The sequence below is a fragment of the Ptychodera flava genome, chromosome 17 (assembly GCF_041260155.1).
Source record: "Ptychodera flava strain L36383 chromosome 17, AS_Pfla_20210202, whole genome shotgun sequence".
Taxonomy (NCBI): Eukaryota; Metazoa; Hemichordata; class Enteropneusta; family Ptychoderidae; genus Ptychodera; species Ptychodera flava.
Genome location: NC_091944.1, coordinates 24,490,732 through 24,511,502, shown reverse-complemented (window position 1 = coordinate 24,511,502; position 20,771 = coordinate 24,490,732). Strand labels below are relative to the sequence as shown.

Here is a 20,771-nt window from a genome sequence, read left to right as displayed (position 1 = left end):
ACGAACGGCACAAACGCGGTCGGGTCCATTAAAGAAGGGAGAAAGAATAAAATGTACAACCGAGCGAATTGGAAGTAATAAAAACCTCAGGGCAATTCATAATTGCAATACATTAACAAAAGAAACTGCACAATCCGTGGCAGTCTCTCGAGAAGACTGGCTATATGTTGATTCAAAGTTAAGTTTTATACACCTGAATAAATGTCTCCAAGGCATTGATAGTTTTTGGTACGGTCATAATTTTTTTTCTGATCAGGAAGTTCTCTCATTTATTGACCTATTGTTGGCGTTGTGCAAGTAATGTTCTCTCCATATCTCAAATCACAGAGAACAGAAATACACACTTTTTCCATTTTATATGCATTCCATGTCGAAATTAAGCGATGAAAAGACTTTTACGTTGCCCTCATAGATTGATCTTTTTCTTAACTCCTCTTTTGTTTTCGCCTTTTTTACAGTCTGTGTAGTCGTCATGGGTGATCAGCCAACCGCCTTTTCACGTTCGGAATCGCACTCACCGACATCAGTTCAACCTACCTCTCCGCGCGCGTCACCGAAGCGAGCGTATTCTCACCGAGCGCTGGTTCACACGGATAGCGCCACCGACAGCGTGTCCTCTGTGGCGTTGGCCACGGCTGAGGCGACGGACGATCCGATAGAGCTCGCCGGACTTGCGCGGACGACCGATCGGGCAGACGCGCGGGGGAAGGGACGCGGTGCAAGAGGTCAGAAACCGCCAAAAAAGGACGCCTGGACGACAGACTTCGCGCAGGATGGAGCCGATCTTGCCTTGTTAAATCCACGTGATTCGGATAAAAGCGCGAGTGGAGCTGGTGGAGATCCGACGAAATGTATCGATGATGTTTTGGAGCGTGAGTATTTGAAGGAGGGAAACGATCTAAATGTCTCCGACAAGGATGGAAAACTTTGTCGCTTAAAAGGTGACAATATAAGTAAACACTATTCAACGTGCGGCCGCAGAAGCGCAGATCCGGACCCTGCTTGTGACGAAACACATCCACTTGCGCTAGAAGCAGATACTGAAGCTGGCGCACGTGCCGATAAGAGCAACACTACTATCAAGTTAGATGACATCACAAATCCTGTGACGGTCTCGCCATCTAGCGAAATCGACTTTGGAGATTGTTGCCATGGTGACCATAATATGCAAACGTCAAACGAGAAAGAGGGCGAGAGAAATGAAAAGGTCAACACGGCTTCAGACTGCAGCGATCTCGTCCGTGAATCGACACCACGCGATTTGTCAGATGACGCGATCGGAAGAAAAAAACAGACGTTAGACACGGAGCACGAATTACACACTGTGGTCGCTGAAATGTCGGGAAACGGCAGTGCCAAGGTCCAGAAATCAACACTACCAATGGCAAAATGTTTAACGGATGACGAGGAAAGGGACGATGCCGAGAACACGGACCCATCCGTCAACTTGCCGGGGACCCCGGTCCCCGCTTCCGAACCGCCGCTGGCCTCAATCTTCGATATCGGCAGTCCCAGCTCGGTGGCCAGCGACTATCGCCCCAAGAAGCTACTTTGGCAGAGTGCCGTCAGGCGGCTGCAGATGGAAGCCAAACGGGCACTGGACGGCAGCCTGAACGGCAGAAAGATCGCCGTCACCGATGACTACATCCAGGAACTCAACAAGGAGATCTCGCATCGCACCGGAAGTTTCAAGGTCAAGGAACGCTCAGTTATGAGGAAAGTGTCCGAGGACGTGGAGAGTTTCACCTCTGAGGACAACCAGGTAAACTCGGACATAGAGGATGAGGATTTTGTCGACGTTGGCTGTGTGCACAGAGGAGTCATCGTCCCGACTCTCAGAAAATGGTTCCGTTGTAAAGAGGCCGAGAATTTGTACCAGCGCTATTTTTTGAGACAGCGTCAAAAATCTCTCGTGTGTCTGAACAGCGTCGACTTTTTACGCAAATTGATAATGCTGATATTGTATCTGACTTTGACCTCAAATAGCCTGACCGTCGCGCAGGGTGTTATCTTCGGTGTGACTTTACTCGCCAGCCTGACTCTCTGCGTCTTGGTCCAGTGGAAGAAATTCGCTATCCAGTTTTTACGGTGGGCAGGCCTGGCAACCTGGGCGCTGCTCACCTTGCAGTCTGTGCTGGGGTTGACACACGGCGTGGACGGCACCTCGGAGCCCACGCTGTCCGACGGCATTCTCTATGTGCTCTTCACGGTGTTTGTGACGTACACCATGCTGCCGCTGTCGCTAGTGTGGGCTGTCCCCGCCGGAACCGTCACTTCGCTGGTACATTTAATTGTGCAGGGAGTACGGGTGGACATGTCGGGAAAGGATTATAGCGCCAGACAGGTGAGTAGAAAGATGTTAAAATAAACCTGAAAAAGCTAACCCACATCTCTTTCCAAAAGTGAACTTTTCTAATAACTAATTGCTTCACACGCATGCGCTCAAAACCATTGTTACACGGTCAACAGGTGGTCCTTGGGGATACGAGTAATTTGCGCAATATTACTCAATCTATAGACTCCGACTGCAGTCAGCTTAAGTGCTTCTCGACCTCATATAGTGACTTTTCCGAATGTATTCATTTTCTCTTTTCTTTAATGAAGGGCATAAGTAATTAGATCGATAAAATCTTTCAAAACAATCAAAACTGTACTGTCGTGTTGTGTAGTGTCTGTTTATATATATATATATATATATATATATATATATATATATATATATATATATATATATATATATATATATATATATATATATATATATATATATATATATATATATATATATATGGGTGTATGTATGTATGTATGCATGTGAAGAAAAAGATATGCGTTACATATATATGTAAAAATAACATGTATAGTCCAATTCAGACTCAAAATCTCAGAGTATATTTCGTAACATTATGACTTTTCAAAGGAGGACATGGGTCGAATACTGTTGAATACATTTTAGAACTACAACAATTATTTGAGGTTCTCATAACGCTCTCTCGTTCTTAACATATCAATATAATTTACTGTCATGGCTACAGACTTTATCAGTGTTCCCGCTGATCGCTAGGCGGGACATTTCTCTGTCTGCAGACAGTGTCGCATGAGTCCCTTCATGTATTACGGACTTGACTTAAACGGATACAGTCGTCGGAAGGTCGTATGGGACCCATACGACCTATGTAAACACTGTATCCAAGGTACGATGGTGATTGATGACAGTTAAAACATGTCTGTCATAACATTGTATAATTTAAATGATGCAGCTATGATGATGTGGTGCATCTTGATATCGTGCACGAAATACATTGTTTGTAAACAAGAAACTCGCACAGGCGCAGTTCCGACGACGGTTTCCCTTTAAACATTTTTGATTTTGTCGTAATATTTTCACAATGTCTCTGCATTCATTTCAATTATAAAACATATATTTATTTATTTATTTGTATTCATTTTATTTATTTAGTTATTTGGTTATGTGTCGGAACATAGTCAAAAATGGAGAATTTAAAAGGCGCCACCGCTCATGACGCAAAAGGAAGATTAATAAGTCAATTGACACGAATACTGTTCAAATCAAACAATGAACACGGCTCACGTCAGGATAAAACGCAAGAGTTCCATAGCATATGATAAAATGTTATAGGAATTTTAAAATAACTATTTAAATCTATTTAAAAAATATTAAAACTTTATAAATCGGTATAAAAATTGACTGATTTTGAGGATCAAGGAGATGATCTATACGAATATTTAACCAAGGCATCAAATCGTCTCATCTCCTGCAAAAAACTCTCCAGAAAGCGACTGACAATTAGCTTCAAGGCACGAGATCCTGGACGATCCAGTTGATGGTCTCCAGTTACTCTCGCTCTTTGCGATCATCGCACCGTTGCAACACGGCACAATGATAACGAAGGAACTCAATGGCACTGCTATAGGGATTGTTTACCTTGTAAAGCGATCTCTCACACGATGGAGCGCGGTTCGTGTTTGTTCAGTAGATGAAGTGACCTGTCAATTGCTGTTGACCCGACAAAAAAGGGCTCCACTCGCGTTGTAGTTTATTTTTCATTTATCAGATTTGATTAGTTTCAGCTTGTCAATTCCTATTAAAGCGAAGCTTTTCTACAATAACAGCCATTCGGTTTCCGCGACATAGCTTAAAAGCAACTGGTATACTATATCCTTGGTCAAGGCTAGACGTAAGCTAAGGCGTGTAACAACCAGTCCTAGCTCGTTAGTAGGAGAAAATTAGTGATATCAATGGCACGAAATTCAAATGTATTGTATTATGGTAGTGTGTAAAATGACAGAATTTCCAAATTTTAACGGTCAAAATTAATGACTACAATTTTTAGCTCGCTCGCTGTCACTTTGTGTCTTGTGTGAAGCGTAAAAGAGGTTCTCAACCGATACTAAAGTGAAAAGTCGTCTCTATCTTGCACCTGAATAAAATGCAATTTAGTTGAAAATGGCAAGCGCCGTTGCGTTAATGAGTTAGCAGGATGACGTCACTTACCGTGGCGTTTGAATGACACGCATCACCCAGTTGGTGTTACGAGTCCCACATTTCAGAAAGCTGTGAATATCCTTAACTGTCCTTCGTATGTGATCATAACATTAGGTTACTCATAGCAGAGTTTTCAAAAATTAAATCCGTGACATAAACCAAAACAGATTGCAGTTAAAGCACAAAATGTGTGTGAACCTTGATTTTTTTAAGCTGAGCTCATGCACGTACACGATGGAAACCCTCCCTGTAATTTAATTGATAAAGTAAATAGCACCTCATAATATAACACATTTCAAGAAATGTCATGCCCTTTGACCTCATAATATAACATTTCAAGAAGGTCATGCCCTTTGATCGAACCAGCGAACGGGTGTGAAAATACCAGTACACTCACATTGACAGACAGGAAAAGAGTCTACACTCTTTTGTGTGAAATGCGTCTGTGGAAGTGCGCGATCGATACCGTTTTCATGACTTCGATCTTGCCAGCTTGAAACTGTTGTAAACAAGAAGAAGAATCATCACTGATGGAAAAAATCCCGACGTATAACTTTTAAAGTATCGTTGAATTTTGAAAATATATCCGGCGACCGTAGCATTGTACCTGGGGGAACTTCAATCGAGTTATCTCCGGTGTATGACGTCAGTCTGTTGATCACTAAAACTTTGCACAACGAAGCGAAGTAATAAATTCATCAACTACAACGATGTATTGCGCAAGTTTGTGCAAGGCAAATGACCGACGGGTGGCCCACTTGTATCACTGACCCCCACCCTCTCATAAAATGTGCCTCAAAACAAATCCCAAAAGAAAACAAAGACAGTCATTTGCATGGTGCACTTGAATCCTAACAGTAGCAACATTGCTTCAACCATTTGTATATTCTGCACTGAGGTGACGGAGAGTGCGCCTCGCAGACAGATATTCGGACTATCAAACTTTTACAATTCTTTTCTGATCTACCACTTATGGGGATTCATTTTAAAGCTCTTGGTACAAGGAAACTTTTCACCGCCTTAGTTTTTCAAAAATCGAAAATTTTATTTTTCTCCATAGAGTTAACACAGGGGTGGCGGCCATTTTGAATTTCAAATATCGGTAAATCTTTGGTAATTTGTTTCTCTAGTACCAAAATTTGCACGGTGACCCCCGATTTTTATTCTTGATTTCGAAAGAGAATGGTTTGAATATTCCTGAAGGAAAATTGGAGCAAAAGTTTAAGTCTTTCACTTTGGTGGCGCATACTACCTTAACATGGTATATCCTCTGTTTTTCTTGTGATATGACCAGATTTCTGAAATGGCGGGAAATTCAAAATGAAGGCAGAACTTTCGATCTTCTTGCCAACCACGTCCAAAGTCAATGCTGTTACATTCAATGAAAGGCTAGTATGTTTATAATAAGTAGTAGTATTCAAAAGTCTGACCTCTCATAAATATAATATTTTGATATCACGTGATACGGAGAACTGGAATTAACGGGCCTTTCATCCAAGAAAAGCTTATTGTGTTAATAGTTGATAGTTCCAGGAGACAGACTGTCTGTGCAACAAAAACCGAAAAGGGCTTTTTTCTTTGTCGCTTTAAATATTATATGAATCGATTTCGAAGCAGAATTATCCTTTGAATATGCGATAGGGAGGTAAAACACACTCTTCGAAATTGAAATATCTGAGCAGAAGTTCATAATACGTCGGCATCTGTTGTCTTGTGGTGCTGTCATCGATTCCCCGCGTAGCCATGTGCCTGTTCGCTAGTCTCTCTTTCGTTCTTCTTCCCCTTGTCTTTAACGATATCTTACTCGTCCTTTCGTCTACATGTAACTGTACCTCAAGAGTACCGTTGACCCGTCACGGATACTCGCTTTGCGTGGTGAACGTAATCACTTACATGCCGGCTGGACAAATGTGACTAAATTTGGTCGTTCAGTGGGACGGACGTGCAAACAGTTGAATGGCGCAATAAAATAACGCTCACGTAATTTGAATTGCCAATACAAGTAGTGTAAGATATTCGATCACAAGTATAGCTACATCGTCATCGCCATCGCCGAGGCATTCGGCGTAAGGCTGCGTTCACAAATAACTATTAGGGCCGGGGGCTGGAGGAATCGTGATTAAAATCTTTTTTTTTCAGATCCCCCCTCAATACCCTAAAAAATTTAAATGCTCCCCCTCTATATGATCAATTTTTTTCAAGCCCCCCCCACTATCACAAGCACGCATATTTGTAAAGGATGTGCGCGCAGACAAAATAAACACGTATTGTGCCGTTTCGCTTGCAGATGTTCAACATTACCTGTTATTAGTACTTTGTAAAGTCATATTTCTAAGGCAAGTTTTTAAATTGATTCATTTTAAAATGCATCAGTGAACTTTTTGGATTTACAGTATCAGTCTAAGCCAACTTAAGCTAATCTAAATCTGGCCAGGTCAATTGATGCTGCCGAAGAGCACACAAAATGATGATCATGAGAGAGTATGAAAATTGTGAATTCTGGCTAATTGCCATAGTGTAAAAAACTGAGTACAGTGACCCATCACAAATTTGTTTCAAAAGCACAAGACATATATGAATTAGATGCTACTCAAACTTGACAATATTGGAAGGTTAAAATATTTCGTCAAATAAATGTTTTCATCTCTGAAATTTTGGGTGTAATAATGGCAAATTTGGTTAAAAAATAAATAATTCCATCTAGTCACATATTTTTTCATTTAGTCTTTACTGTTCAAAGTTTTACTTTTGTATTATTTTATGACGTGAATATGAAAATCTAGAAAATTGAACATGGTGACCTTATCTTTAATTTTTTCTTTAATAAGTTATTCTCCTGGAAAGTCTCCTGGTCCTCCATGTGTTGCTCTCTGGCCTAATCTTGTGTACAAGTATGTTTCACTGTCATGAGCGTCATTTGACACAAACTCTTCTTCAACTACCATGTACATCAGAGTCAGAGCTATCTCTATCACTGCTCAGGTATGCAGTGACAGTGACACTGCAGTAGCAGGGTAGTATCTGAAAGTGACTCTGCCCGTAGGCAGTAGCTGTATTAACTTTGACAATTTTGACAATATCGTTGTTCAGTTTATACAACTACGTTCTTGTTCTACTCACTACAGCATGTTGAACTGTCCAGTATTCAACTTGCTATCACAGCCTGTGTATGTGTACCATGCATTTGTATCACTGACAACTGACTGTCACTGATTAAATTATCACACCTAATACGTATTTATATATACAGGTTTTGTCGACAAACTAATGTTGTGTGTTTGATTATGCTGTAGGGAGACAGCAAGAAATTGTAGTAAACTGTTGATATATTACATAGAAATATTGCAAAAATCATCAACAGTTGCAGCTTCTGCCCTGTTATTAGGCTTGTTTGGTTTTTTATGGCAAATCACACGTTTAGATTTTTTCGAGATAAGAGTCATGAAATGTGACAAATGGTTCTAGATTTTATTAAATGATTACTAACATTACAACAATTGGATTACATAAAAACGGTATTCATTTTCACTGAATTACCTACAGAAACTTGGAGTTGGAAAATGCAAAACACGAAAGGAAACCAAAAAATTTTCAAGTCCCCCCTACAGGCAGAGCAAAATTTTCAAGTCCCCCCTACTACCTCAAAAATTTTCGAATCCACCCCCCTGCATCCCTCCAGCCCCCCTAACCATTTTTTGTGAACGCAGCCTAACCATCTGATACGTATTTTTGCGTGCACTGCACCAACACAAACATACATCGACGTTTCGCCGCATTGATTGACAGATTTCTGTGAAGGGATGGTGATCTTTTTGAACGTGTTACGGCTTCGATGGCACAACGTTAGTCTGTGTCGTGACTTTCATATTTCACACGATAGGACGCTGAGGAAGCGACCAGCTGCCTTGTGGTGCTATTTAAATCTTATGATGTGGCTGCAAGGCAGACACATCAAAGTTGAAGGGCTAGAGTCGAGGGATGTTATGACAAAGAGAAGGTCGTGCGTTGAGTCTCTGAAAGCCTGCAATTGTATCCTCTGTTTGTCAGCGGCAATCGGTGCCAACGACATTTCAGTGATTTAATTTCAGGGTTCAAGTTCTCTTCAAGTCGTCATGAAGGAAAATCCCACGTTGTCGACAATCAGTACGAGGTTTATGTCCGCGCATGCGCACGTCCGTCATGCCATTTTTTGATTGTCACGTTAATCATTTATTCTTGTCCTTTAAAAAAGTTGATTTCTTTTTTGCTTCTGAATTAATACAAGCATTTTGTAACTGTACCGGCGTCAGCTTATTCAGAGCTATTGAAAAATGCATGGAAGAGCTCGAAATATGCATGTTTGCGGCAGATAAAGTTTCTATACAGATAAGGAACAGCAAGGTTAACATTATATATATATATATATATATATATATATATATATATATATATATATATATATATATATATATATATATATATATATGTATGTATATATATATATATACGTATAAGAAGATAATGAATGATAGAATGATACATATTTATGCGAAGAATAATGATTATGATAATAATGTATGACGAAATAACATCATATATTATACGATACTATAATATAATCTGATATAATATAATATAATATAATATAATATAATATAATATAATATAATATAATATAATATAATATAATATAATATAATATAATATGATATGATATGATAATATGATATAATATACTATAATATAATCTGATATAATATAATATAATATAATGTAATATAATATAATATAATATAATATAATATAATATAATATAATATAATATAATATAATATAATATAATATAATATAATATAATATAATATAATATAATATAATATAATATAATATAATATAATATAATGTAATAGAACGTAATATTACAATGCACATGTATTAAATATAATAGAAAGTAATAGTAATGGAATGTTATAAATGTAATATAAACTAATATTAACTAATATAATATTATATAAACTAATATATAATATAATATCTATAAATCAGGTTTGCAACAGTTTCTTCGAATAAATTAATGAAAGCAATCATTACATATTTTATTTTCTGTGACAATTTTCTCAGTATTGTATCACTATGTGTCATGTAATAGTGAGCGAGCTAAAGTGTGTGACTACCTACACTGCGCAGTTATACGCCAAATTGCTACGATGAAAGTTCAACATTCTCTAATGGAATCCGTGAAGTGGCGTCACATGTGCCAGTTAAACCCTCGTCGTTCGGCAGCTATCAATTTCAAAACATCGCTTTTTGATGAATCGCTCAATACTGCTGGGTTTGCAAAGAATCAAGCAACGAATTCCTGAAATGTGGAGTAAAGTACAGCTACATGTAGTACACACACGTATAAATCATTTTTAGAAGGAGATATCAGCTTTATAGAGCATACATACATACGCCCCCACCCTCTCTCTCTCTCTCTCTCTCTCTCTCTCTCTCTCTCTCTCTCTCTCTCTCTCTCTCTCTCTCCTCTCTCTCTCTCTCTCTCTCTCTCTCTCTCTCTTTCTCTCTCTCTCTGTCCCCCATTGTTACATTTCTTTGCCTTTCACGACTGGCATGGATGAGGGATTATGAATTTTAAGTTTTCACGTTATTTCACACCGAGGTGTATGGTTTGCGCTATTAAAATGTCAAAAGTCCATCCATAGGTACAACGTTTTCTTTTAACAAATCGATTATACCCAGTGACTGCTGTAATTGACGTATCGGATAATAAGTTGTTTTCAATGTTGACTGAATATTTTTTTCTGCGTCGTGCTTGGAAATATTGATGTATTAAACGTTTAGCTGCACACATCACGATCCAATAAATACAAATGGGCGCGTACACTTCATCTTTTTCTGCAATAAACGACTTCGAGTTCGATAGTTATCGGATTAATAGCAGGTTTGCTTATTTCACTGGAAATGGTTGCCATGGTTGCCAAACTCTATATTTGTTGTTGAGTGAGAACGGTAAACTTACTCGGTTTATTCTGAAAACAAACAGACCTGAAGACGACTTTTGAAGTCGATGTTGTAAAAAAATGGTACACACACTCACAAAACTTATACTTACAACTTATGTTAACAATCAGTTGCCTATCTAAAGCATTAAGTGCTACTCAAATATTTTTTCGTACTTGCATTCTGCGGACATATGGCTTGTTCGATCTTTAGTTGAGAAAGTGACACAAAAAACGAGCAGCACATTGTACCGTAAACAGGTTATGAACGTCCTAAATTAATATATAACTCTCCGGCAAACATTAAATTCTCCTATAAAATTTAGGGGTACTTCAATATTTCAGATCGCTCGCCGTGCTGAGTAAATATAATGTTAATGATTGCATAGAAATGGCAGCGATATTTACGACATCGAACATATGACGTCTCCCTAAATAGAGGGACGCAAATGATGTCTAAGAATACATTTTTGCCAGCATAACTGAGTTGGTTGGTTTGTTGGTTGGTTTTGAATGAAGCTAGCGTTGCATTCAGATTCCCTATAAAATGTCAAATCCTTTTTTCTCGAAAACCGAAAAAATTCGATATCCCGCATGCGTCATGAAAATTAAAAGTCACAACTTCAAAAGGAAGGCAGGAAGGGACAGAGAGACGGGCGAGCAGGCGAGCGGACGGATGAACAGATCGACAGACATATAGAGAAATTTCATCTCATTCTCAGAAACTGTACAAGAGGAGACAGAAATAAGGACACAGACAGAGGCAGGCATAGCAACCCCCGTAATATGCAAATATATATACGAAATGAGAAAGGACACTGTACCTTGTTGTTGACTTTTATAACTATTTAGAGACAGTGATTAGCATACAGTCATGCAGAATGATAGAGATTAACAAACGAGGAGGATTAGATGGTGAAATCCCTCCCACGCACACCATTCTACTATCCATGCGAAAAAATATACAGATGGTCTCTCAGAGAGAGAGAGAGAGAGAGAGAGAGAGAGAGAGAGAGAGAGAGAGAGAGAGAGAGAGAGAGAGAGAGAGAGAGAGAGAGAGAGAGAGAGAGAGAGAGAGAGAGCCGCAAAGCTGTTGTTGGCGTCACACAATTGTGTTGTCAGACGAAAAGATTGCAATTCTCGATGGGATAGGCAAACACAATTATAAACTGATTACAAAAATGCATAGGAAAGAAACATGCAGGGGAAAAAACAACAAATGAAATAACGAACGATGGATGACACGAGTACGAAAAGGAAAGTAAATTAGGATACTTACGTGGAGAAAAAAAATCGAATGGCATATGAAGGGACTATTTGATTTCTCATAGCAAGACTGAACAATTTTTTAGCGGATGACTGCCGTGCGTGTGTTTGCTTTGAACAAACCAACCCCAATTCAGAAGAGATTGCTTTTGCTAACACATTGTCAAAGTAGCCACTGAGACAAAAATGTGAACTGTGAAAGGAAACTCTCTCGTCTTCTATGCCTTGCTATCAAGTGGAATTAAAGTTTCTTCAAATAATGGAAAGGTAGTGGCAGGGAACGTGTGACATGCGTCACGTTGCATCTAAATCAGGTCACTATCAACTTGGCAACTCTTTACCTGTCAGTTGTCCGGGTCGTCCGGGTCCAGATCGAATATGCACCGATGCTCTTCCGCACTTTGTTAATATTTAATCTGTGCAGACTACATCCAGACGAATTTATTGAGTAATCGATAATGTAGTCTTGCAAGTATTCACGTAGCAACAATTGCACTTCATCGCAATATGATGACGGTACCATTGACGCATTAGAGAGCATTGTCTCTGCAAATACCAATGAGGATGGGAAACTTACCGGGATATGAGAGAGAGAGAGAGAGAGAGAGAGAGAGAGAGAGAGAGAGAGAGAGAGAGAGAGAGAGAGAGAGAGAGAAATGGCTGCAATCCCTGGGTTAACTCTCGAAGGGGAACGTATAATATTTGATTTAAAAAACATAAGCAGGTGAAAATTGTATTTACTCAATGATCTTAAAGTAAGCCACCGACATGTGGTTGACCAAAAATGCCCTGTAAAAGTTTGAAAGTCCTGATATCTGTCGTCGAGGGGCATTTTACCTTAAGTAGGCACAAGGGCGTCAAAGCTGAAATGTCGCTTCTCGTCGCCATTAGAATGTGAGTGCGAGGCAGCATGAACGTCAAACACTGTTTCAAATTTAGTATGGGTAAAATAATTTCCTAATAACACTTTCGTGGGGCACTCTATATTCCCGCCGTGTGTCATTGGACTATAAGCAATGCCGTATTCAATAAGCCTCTCGACCAACTGCCGCTGACGAGGTAACGTCCAAAACGGTATTTCTGACGTCTTTCATGACCTTTGAAACGCCCTGATATAGTTTGGTAATCTTGTCGAGGTAAAATCATGCAAAGATAAGGTCTCACCGGAAACGATCGAATGCAAAACTCACACACACAGCGTATACCACGCCCTGTTCTTCTTAACAGTTTCATTTATCGAAATGCCTTCAAGTTCAGTGTAACACTTAACGTGGCATTTCTATCGTTAAATTGTAAAGTGTTAAGGGCTCGTATTATAGGAGACCCCTACCCGATTTCAGACAAATTATTGCACCTGTCCTTTGACAAAAAAGATAAATTCACAAATCAAAAAAATATGAATCCAAAGCTGATATTGTAACTCAAGATATACAACTTAACGATTAAATTTCAAATTATGGCGAGAAGGAGGTACTAGACAGATAGTTGCTATAGAACAAAATGGAATGTTAAAATACTTTACGGTATAATGATTTTTTTAAAAAGGAGATAGTTTGATATCAGTTTTTATCTCTGAACAAGTTTGTTGACTGAACATTTTAAGTTTCGAAGGAGAACATGGGACTAATGTCGTTTAAATAGTCAATGCAAACAGACACTAATGCGAGAACACGGACTTGAGAATTACCACTTGAAATTGTTCTTCATTCTCGTGTATTTTTTGTTTTTACATTTCCGCGACGTATATGGCAAAACATCGCAGTTACGCCATTTAAAGAAAATTCTTTGTTTGCCGTCCTCGTAGTTTTAAAAACTTACCAGCCAGCCAGCGACAAGACAAACACAGAAGTGTATGACATATGCTCAAATTTTATTTGGTTTCTTTTGTGAAAAATAATGTTTTTATTTGTAATAGTGTTAACATTGTGTTTGTTTTCTTAATTTTCCCTCAAAACCTACCAGCACGCGGACGGCAAACAAAGAATTTTATTTACAGCGCCTCAGGACAGTGTCGCGTCAAATGGGGTACGCGCGTGGGAGACTCAAGCGTGACTAATCTTTTTTCTCACTATTGTGCAAATTATTTCGATTGACCCGTAGGGGACTAGCACAGTGTCACAGTTGACCTCCATGAGATTACCCCTCGTATATTATGTCGTCTTCTTTTTTACGAAAGGGTATTCGAACCTCTTTCTATAACGCGTATTTGTTTTATGTCAATTTCCCACTTTGCTTTTTTTACCAGTAGTTAATCCCCTCTTTCGACTTGCCTAAAAATATCGCTAATTGAATGATCTGTGGACGCCATTAGTGGATTAAAATGTTGAATTCGACGACAGGCCTATAACCCACTTGCTGGCACCGCGATTGTTGACGTGTCTTCATTCGCTAATGGTGCTCTCAGATCAGCCAATCAGCACGTGTTTATCAGGCTGCTCGATAGCTCACTAGTATACCGGATTTAGCCAGAGACGAAAAGTAACGTTTTAGGCTGAACACAGGATATCAATTTTATTTTTAATGGATATCAGAAGAACTAAATGTTGTTGTTGTTTTTTTTTCTGTTGACTTTGGACGAAGCTTTTTAGCTTTGTTTACAATATCTACTAGCATCATCGAAAAGGCAAAATTTTCATTTTATTTCATATGTCTTAGAAAGTGCGCAGTGAACTTTCGTTTCCACAGTCGTTTGGTTTGTCAATTTTCTAACCGATTCTAAACGGCACTCACACATCGATTAAAAATCCTAGAAAACTCTTTTTTCCGTTATTTACCCATCATTCTCCCTTGTTTTGTACGGGTTTCTTTCCGCCATCCTATCTCCGCGCAAGTTCTATTCGAGATTGGCCTCTCACAAAGCCCACTTTTACGCTGATCGAATAATGACTGGCTTGGACATGACGTCAAGCGCGAGTATATATCGACCACCGTTCTTCGCACCAGGAAACGCTCGAGGCTTTGACTGGAGAGCAATTTCACGGCAATGACGATGCAGACACCCTGTGCGAGCACATTAAATGCCAACGCCACGCCTTGGCCGTTCTTTGCCTGAAGTTGCTTTTGCTGAGAGGCCTTGCATGAAAGCTCCTGCGCAGAGTAGAAAAGGTCAACAATTAGTTTAATATATTTTTGTATGACATCCACATATGAGTCAAGAATAAATCGTAACGGATTTTGCGTTCGCTTCAAGGGTTAATATCAGACTTGTATTCGTGATATCGAACTAAACGTAGCGTAACTCAAATTTAGTGAATATGCTGGGCTGGGCGGTGGGTGGGGCTGACATAAAAACTTCGTGAATCGCCGGTCATATTTCAAATACAGTTTCACAAGTCCTCATTGTAGTTGCAAAATTGCCGATTCCAAATATTTGCGAGCCATGCTCTTAAAAATTGTGCGGGTACGATGCACTTGCGCTCATAAAAAAAAAACCCTGACCGGAATTCGAAACTAATGCATTCGAAATCGGACATACCACATCATGATGTAATGAACTTCTTGACAGTTGCGCTACATTGGGTGTACAAGGACAAAACAACCACTGAGAGGCAGTGTATTAAGTCAGTGGAGAGAAAGATTTCCAAAATGTTGAAAAAAATAGGAAGAAAAACCGAAACAATCAAGTTGTTCACTTAAATATAATTATTGTACTTTTTATCATGTGGCACCGCTGCATTCACGCAAGTCTCATGTTCTACAAAAATTCATCTGGCGATATATTGATTTGTTTTTTTTCTGGGCTTTGGCTTTTTGCAAAGCTTCTTCAAATACTGACGGGCCTGCCTAAGGCTATGAATTCAGTTTTTCACCGTTGTTTAGATCAAGCTTCAAATATTTGCGTTGTTCATCGCAACAACGCTTGAAAAGAAAAACATTCATCAATTAAGGAAGTTCGGGCCTCGAAAATGAAATATTTTTCTCTAGTAAAATTTTAACCATTCTCTTTCAAAATAAAGAAAAAATTGGGGTCACTGTACAAATTTTGTTGGGGAGAAACAAGTCACCATAATGATATTTACCGATATTTGAAAGTCAACAATGGCCGCCATCAAATGTCTGTGTTAAGATCATATCTCAATTGGAAAGTGAAAGTCCCGATTTTCACAAAAACTATGCCGGTGAAAACTCTATTTGCTCCATAAGCTTCCGTCAAAATGAGCCCCCACAAGTGTCAGGCCAAAAGAATGTAGGTTTGAATTACACACATTGCGGGGGAGAGTGCAGCGGTAAGCCCCTATCTGACAGTACCGCCAAGTGGCAAATAGCAACGCAGCGGAGGTAGCATCGAGGAGCAACTTGAAAAAAACAAGCACGTATTAATAGACCAAATTGGCAATTTATTGCATTCACAGAGCAACGCACACTGTTGCCTGGTAACGCGGTACAAACCTGGTTTGGAGGGTTGCCGTAGTCGTAGTTTCTTATGTGCAATAACTCGGTTGATGCAATTATGGACAGGAAATCACAAGAAAGGTTTCAATATGGTTGCAGTCGATATTGTGAAGAAGCAGTGCCTATATATGGTGCGTGAGTTAACGTTTATGAGCGTCGATAAGCCATTAAGACAATTTGTGGTTCTGACTTTGTGTCTCCAACTGTCTATCTGTCATCGAATCATGAATGTATGTATGTATGTATGTATGTATGTATGTATGTATGTATGTATGTATGTATGTATGTATGTATGTATGTATGTATGTATGTATGTATGTATGTATGTATGTATGTATGTATGTATGTATGTATGTATGTATGTATGTATGTATGTATGTATGTATGTATGTATGTATGTATGTATGTATGTATGTATGTATGTATGTATGTATGTATGTATGTATGTATATATGTGTGTGTGTGTGTGTGTATGTATGTATGTATGTATGTATGTATGTATGTATGTATGTATGTATGTATGTATGTATGTATGTATGTATGTATGTATGTATGTATGTATGTATGTATGTATGTATGTATGTATGTATGTATGTATTATGTGTATGTATGTATGTATGTATGTATGTATGTATGTATGTATGTATGTATGTATGTATGTATGTATGTATGTATGTATGTATGTATGTATGTATGTATGTATGTATGTATGTATGTATGTATGTATGTATGTATGTATGTATGTATGTATGTATGTATGTATGTATGTATGTATGTATGTATGTATGTATGTATGTATGTATGTATGTATGTATGTGTAAGTATACATGTACATCTATCTATCTATCCATCTATTGGTTTATGATATCGCAATATACGTCAGCAAATAGGAGAAAAATATTTTATTCAGGCAATAAGATAAAATTAAAAACGAAGTCAGGCGTAAATATTGACACTTGATCTGAGCTTGACAAATCTTCCATTGTGTAATGATCGTTAAGATATTAAAACAAGCTTTAAGCCATAGCTCGACTTTGTTTGTAGCAAAGAGCAGAAAATATTAATCAAATTAATCAATCATGGTGACGGAAAGTCATCCTGAAAGTGCACTTTTTCGATTTCATTAAAGAATAAATTAATAAGGAGAAGTGACACCCTTCTTCTTTCCTTGAAGGCCACTGTGTGTCTTGAAGATAGATGTCAGATTTAAAGATTGAATGCATCGGTTATCGTTGCCAAACTAATTTTGTTTGAGGGTTTTTGCATATTCACATGCTCTTATTTTCATGGGGCGGGTATCTGCGAACTCGACGTTTGGCCTGTTCTCTTTTGACCATTAATAATATGGCAGCTTTAAGTTCCAGGAAATGTACAGGTTACAGCCCATGTATTTGTAGCACATGGTGTACTTTATGCTTGACTGGGAGAAAATTGTCTCATTTTTAAATTAGTAGACTAACTCTCTCTCTCTTTATTGCTATCTCTGTCTGTCCGTCAGGTTTTTGGTCAGCCTGTCTGTGCGTCCATCTACTCTGTCTATATTTCTCTGTGTCTGGAAATGCCTCTTTTGTCTACCTTATCATCTCTTCTGTATCGCTATAGTCGGAGTTTATCTCTTCACTAATTTCATCTGTATTTGTTTGTGTCTGCCTGCCGCTATTTCTGCCTCGACTTTCAATCCATGAATCTGCCTTTAGGCTCCATCTTTTACTCGCTTTCTCTTAGACTGTTTTCTCTTTCTTATAGGTAGTCTGTCTGTCCCAGTTGCTATCTCCAGTGCTGTCCATCTCTCACTGTCCTTATCTGTTTGTCTGTCCCTGTCAGTCTGTTTGTCCCCATATACTACGGTGGCGAATGTTGTCTGTTTGTCTGTCCCATATTATACCGCGGTGCAAAATGTTGAGATAACAATTTCATTTATCGATCATAATGGTCTGACAAATTTTTTAAAACCAATTAACAAGGTCAATGTCACTTTCTAAATAGAATCATTAAAACATCTTTTAAATGGTTACAAATAGTTGAACATTCCGTGCGGAATACGACTGAATTAAAACCGACACATTCAATGATGACAGCGCAACACTCGTATATATATTATGACAAACAACGCCAAAAAGCCAATTTTTCTGTAGACCGCTGACTACAGAAGGTAAGCATCATGCTTTTCGATCTATGCTAACACATATATTATGCAATGTCGACCAGAAAGGTACACTCCTGGGCCTCCTTTCCGCGGTTCCAGTTCGGCAATAAAAATTATGCTGCTTGAAAATTGCTGAGTTCGATGACTTTTCATAAAAACAGTAGAATTGGAATTGCATTCAGACGACTCTGTAAAGTGGAAGAGTACAAGTCTTCAATTTCGTTTCATTCATTAATTAGTTAACCGCGCCAAAGAAAAGAAATCCGCCTCGTACTTTTTAAACGGCAAGTATTTCACTATTTATTTTTCATGGCATGGAACGCTTGCACAGGGCTGTCCAACGTTTTGCTTCTTACTTCAATGAATATTGACATTTTGCGTTTAATGCGTGCAATAAAAACGACCCAGCCGAAGAGAAAAGCTGCCACTTTCTTGTGTGAACGGCAAAGCATCCGTGCGAGACGCGCCGTCACGAGCTCGCTTCGATTCAAACCTCTCATTGTGTAGCGAGTTTCTTGTTTACAAACAATGTATTTTGTACACGATATCTTGAAGCACCTCGTCATCATAGCTGCAACATTTAAATAATACGATCTGGATTATGACAGACATGTTTAAACTTTCATCAATGATAACCATCGTACCTTAGATCCAGTGTTTACATTGGTCGTATGGGTCCCATACGACCTTTGAGCACCGTCCAAAAGACTGTATCCTTTCAAGATTGGAACGTAGTCGTTCAAAAGATGCTATTTCACTTTACATGCTACTAAGTAGCCAGTGGCTGTAAATTTTGATGAGTTTTTCACTGTTTTTATTTTGCATTCCTTTGTTCTACCCCATAAGGCGCTTTAAATAAAATTCTCTGTTTGCCGTCTGCGTGCTGGTAGGTTTTCAGAGAAGGCTAAGAAAACAAACACAATGTTAACACTATTACAAATGAAAATATAATTTTTCCAAAGGAAACCCAATTGAGCTTATGTTAATACACTTGTGTTTTTTGTCTTTGTTTGTTTTTTTCCCTGGCTTGCTGGTGGGTTTTTCAAAATCCAAGGACGGCAAACAAAGAATTTTCTTTAATGGCCTAAAGCGAAAATCCCGCTATTTAGCTTGTCAACACACACAGTGTCTGAACGTGAAGAATGCGCTGTTATTGTTTCAATTAAATTCCAGTACGGACCTCATTTACTCGTCAACAATTATTATAATGCTGTCTACACATGTACAGGCTGAGTTGACAATCTGAATACAGTGTATCTCATCATGCTTAATTTAGGAGTAAAACAAGAAAATCGATTAAAAACAATAATATGTTAACACAAGTCTTTAATACGATCTTCTTTGTTTCCACATATCATCGTCAGTGGTCTGCAAATATACTTCTGTTACTATGCACACATTTTGCCGGAATGTACACCAACTACTTATCTGACCGAATATTGAGGCAGGCATTTTTGGAAACCAGGAGGTGCATCCGAGCGAGGTTGAAGCTACAAAAGGAGAACGAAAATCAGGTACGTACTGTGCGATTTCAGAGGCCGGCTGGTATTGGCTGTCAGGCCAAAGAGGATTTTTTTTTGTTTTCGCCTACCCGTGTTTGTTTTCGTTCACTGATGTTCGTTTGTTTGTTTGCTTGTTGGAGAACAGTATGGCTTGGCCTGGTTGGTGTAGACAGTTTGTAGAGCAATGTATGTGTGTGTATGTGTATGTGTGTGTGTGCGCGCGGACAGTCACGTTCACCCAATCAACTGGTCTCTCAAGCAGCAATATGCTTACAGAAGGTACTTTGGTTTAATACTTGTAAATTGCGGGCAGGACCGGTTGAATGACTGGGGGCATGAGAGTAATTTACCTCGACATGAAAATCGAATATAATGTACATGGTGTGGAAAAAAATGGCAGAAAATTGCAGTTTGTCATAGGTGCCAGCCATTTGCTCGCTAGCATTTTAATACGTTCCAATGGATACGCCCGGCTGAAGTGACATAATTTCAAATACACGAAATTAAACACAATTTTCTGCTCCACACTCTCATGTGTTTATATATATATAAATATATTATATAATATATATATATATATATATAATATATATATATATATTATAGATATATATAATATATATATATATATCACTGTAATTTCCCGCGAGGACATCTGTATACATCGTTATTATATATATATATATATATATATATATATATATATATATATATATACGGTAAAAAATGATAACAAGTAGAAGTGTACGGAAATGAGTGTTCCGTCCATGAGTATGCTAGCACTCTCTTATATATATATATATATATATATATGTATATATATGTATATATACACATACATACACAAAATATATGATACACACACAGACACACACAGACACACAGACACACAGACACACATACATATATATATATATGTATATATACACATACATACACAAATATATATAATACACACACAGACACAGACAGACAGA

General features: G+C 38.4%; 1 protein-coding gene across 2 annotated transcripts in view; it reads left to right on the top strand.

Moving 5' to 3' along the window:
- Positions 1-20,771, top strand: part of LOC139115847 (adenylate cyclase type 8-like) — a 59,064-nt gene that overhangs the window by 17,472 nt on the left and 20,821 nt on the right. For both annotated transcript variants that reach the window (XM_070678240.1, XM_070678239.1), the window contains exons 2-3: positions 459-2,344; positions 19,657-19,806. In XM_070678240.1, the coding sequence (XP_070534341.1) occupies positions 473-2,344; positions 19,657-19,806 (2,022 nt within the window). In that variant the 5' untranslated portion in view covers positions 459-472. The remainder of the gene's footprint in view (positions 1-458; positions 2,345-19,656; positions 19,807-20,771) is intronic.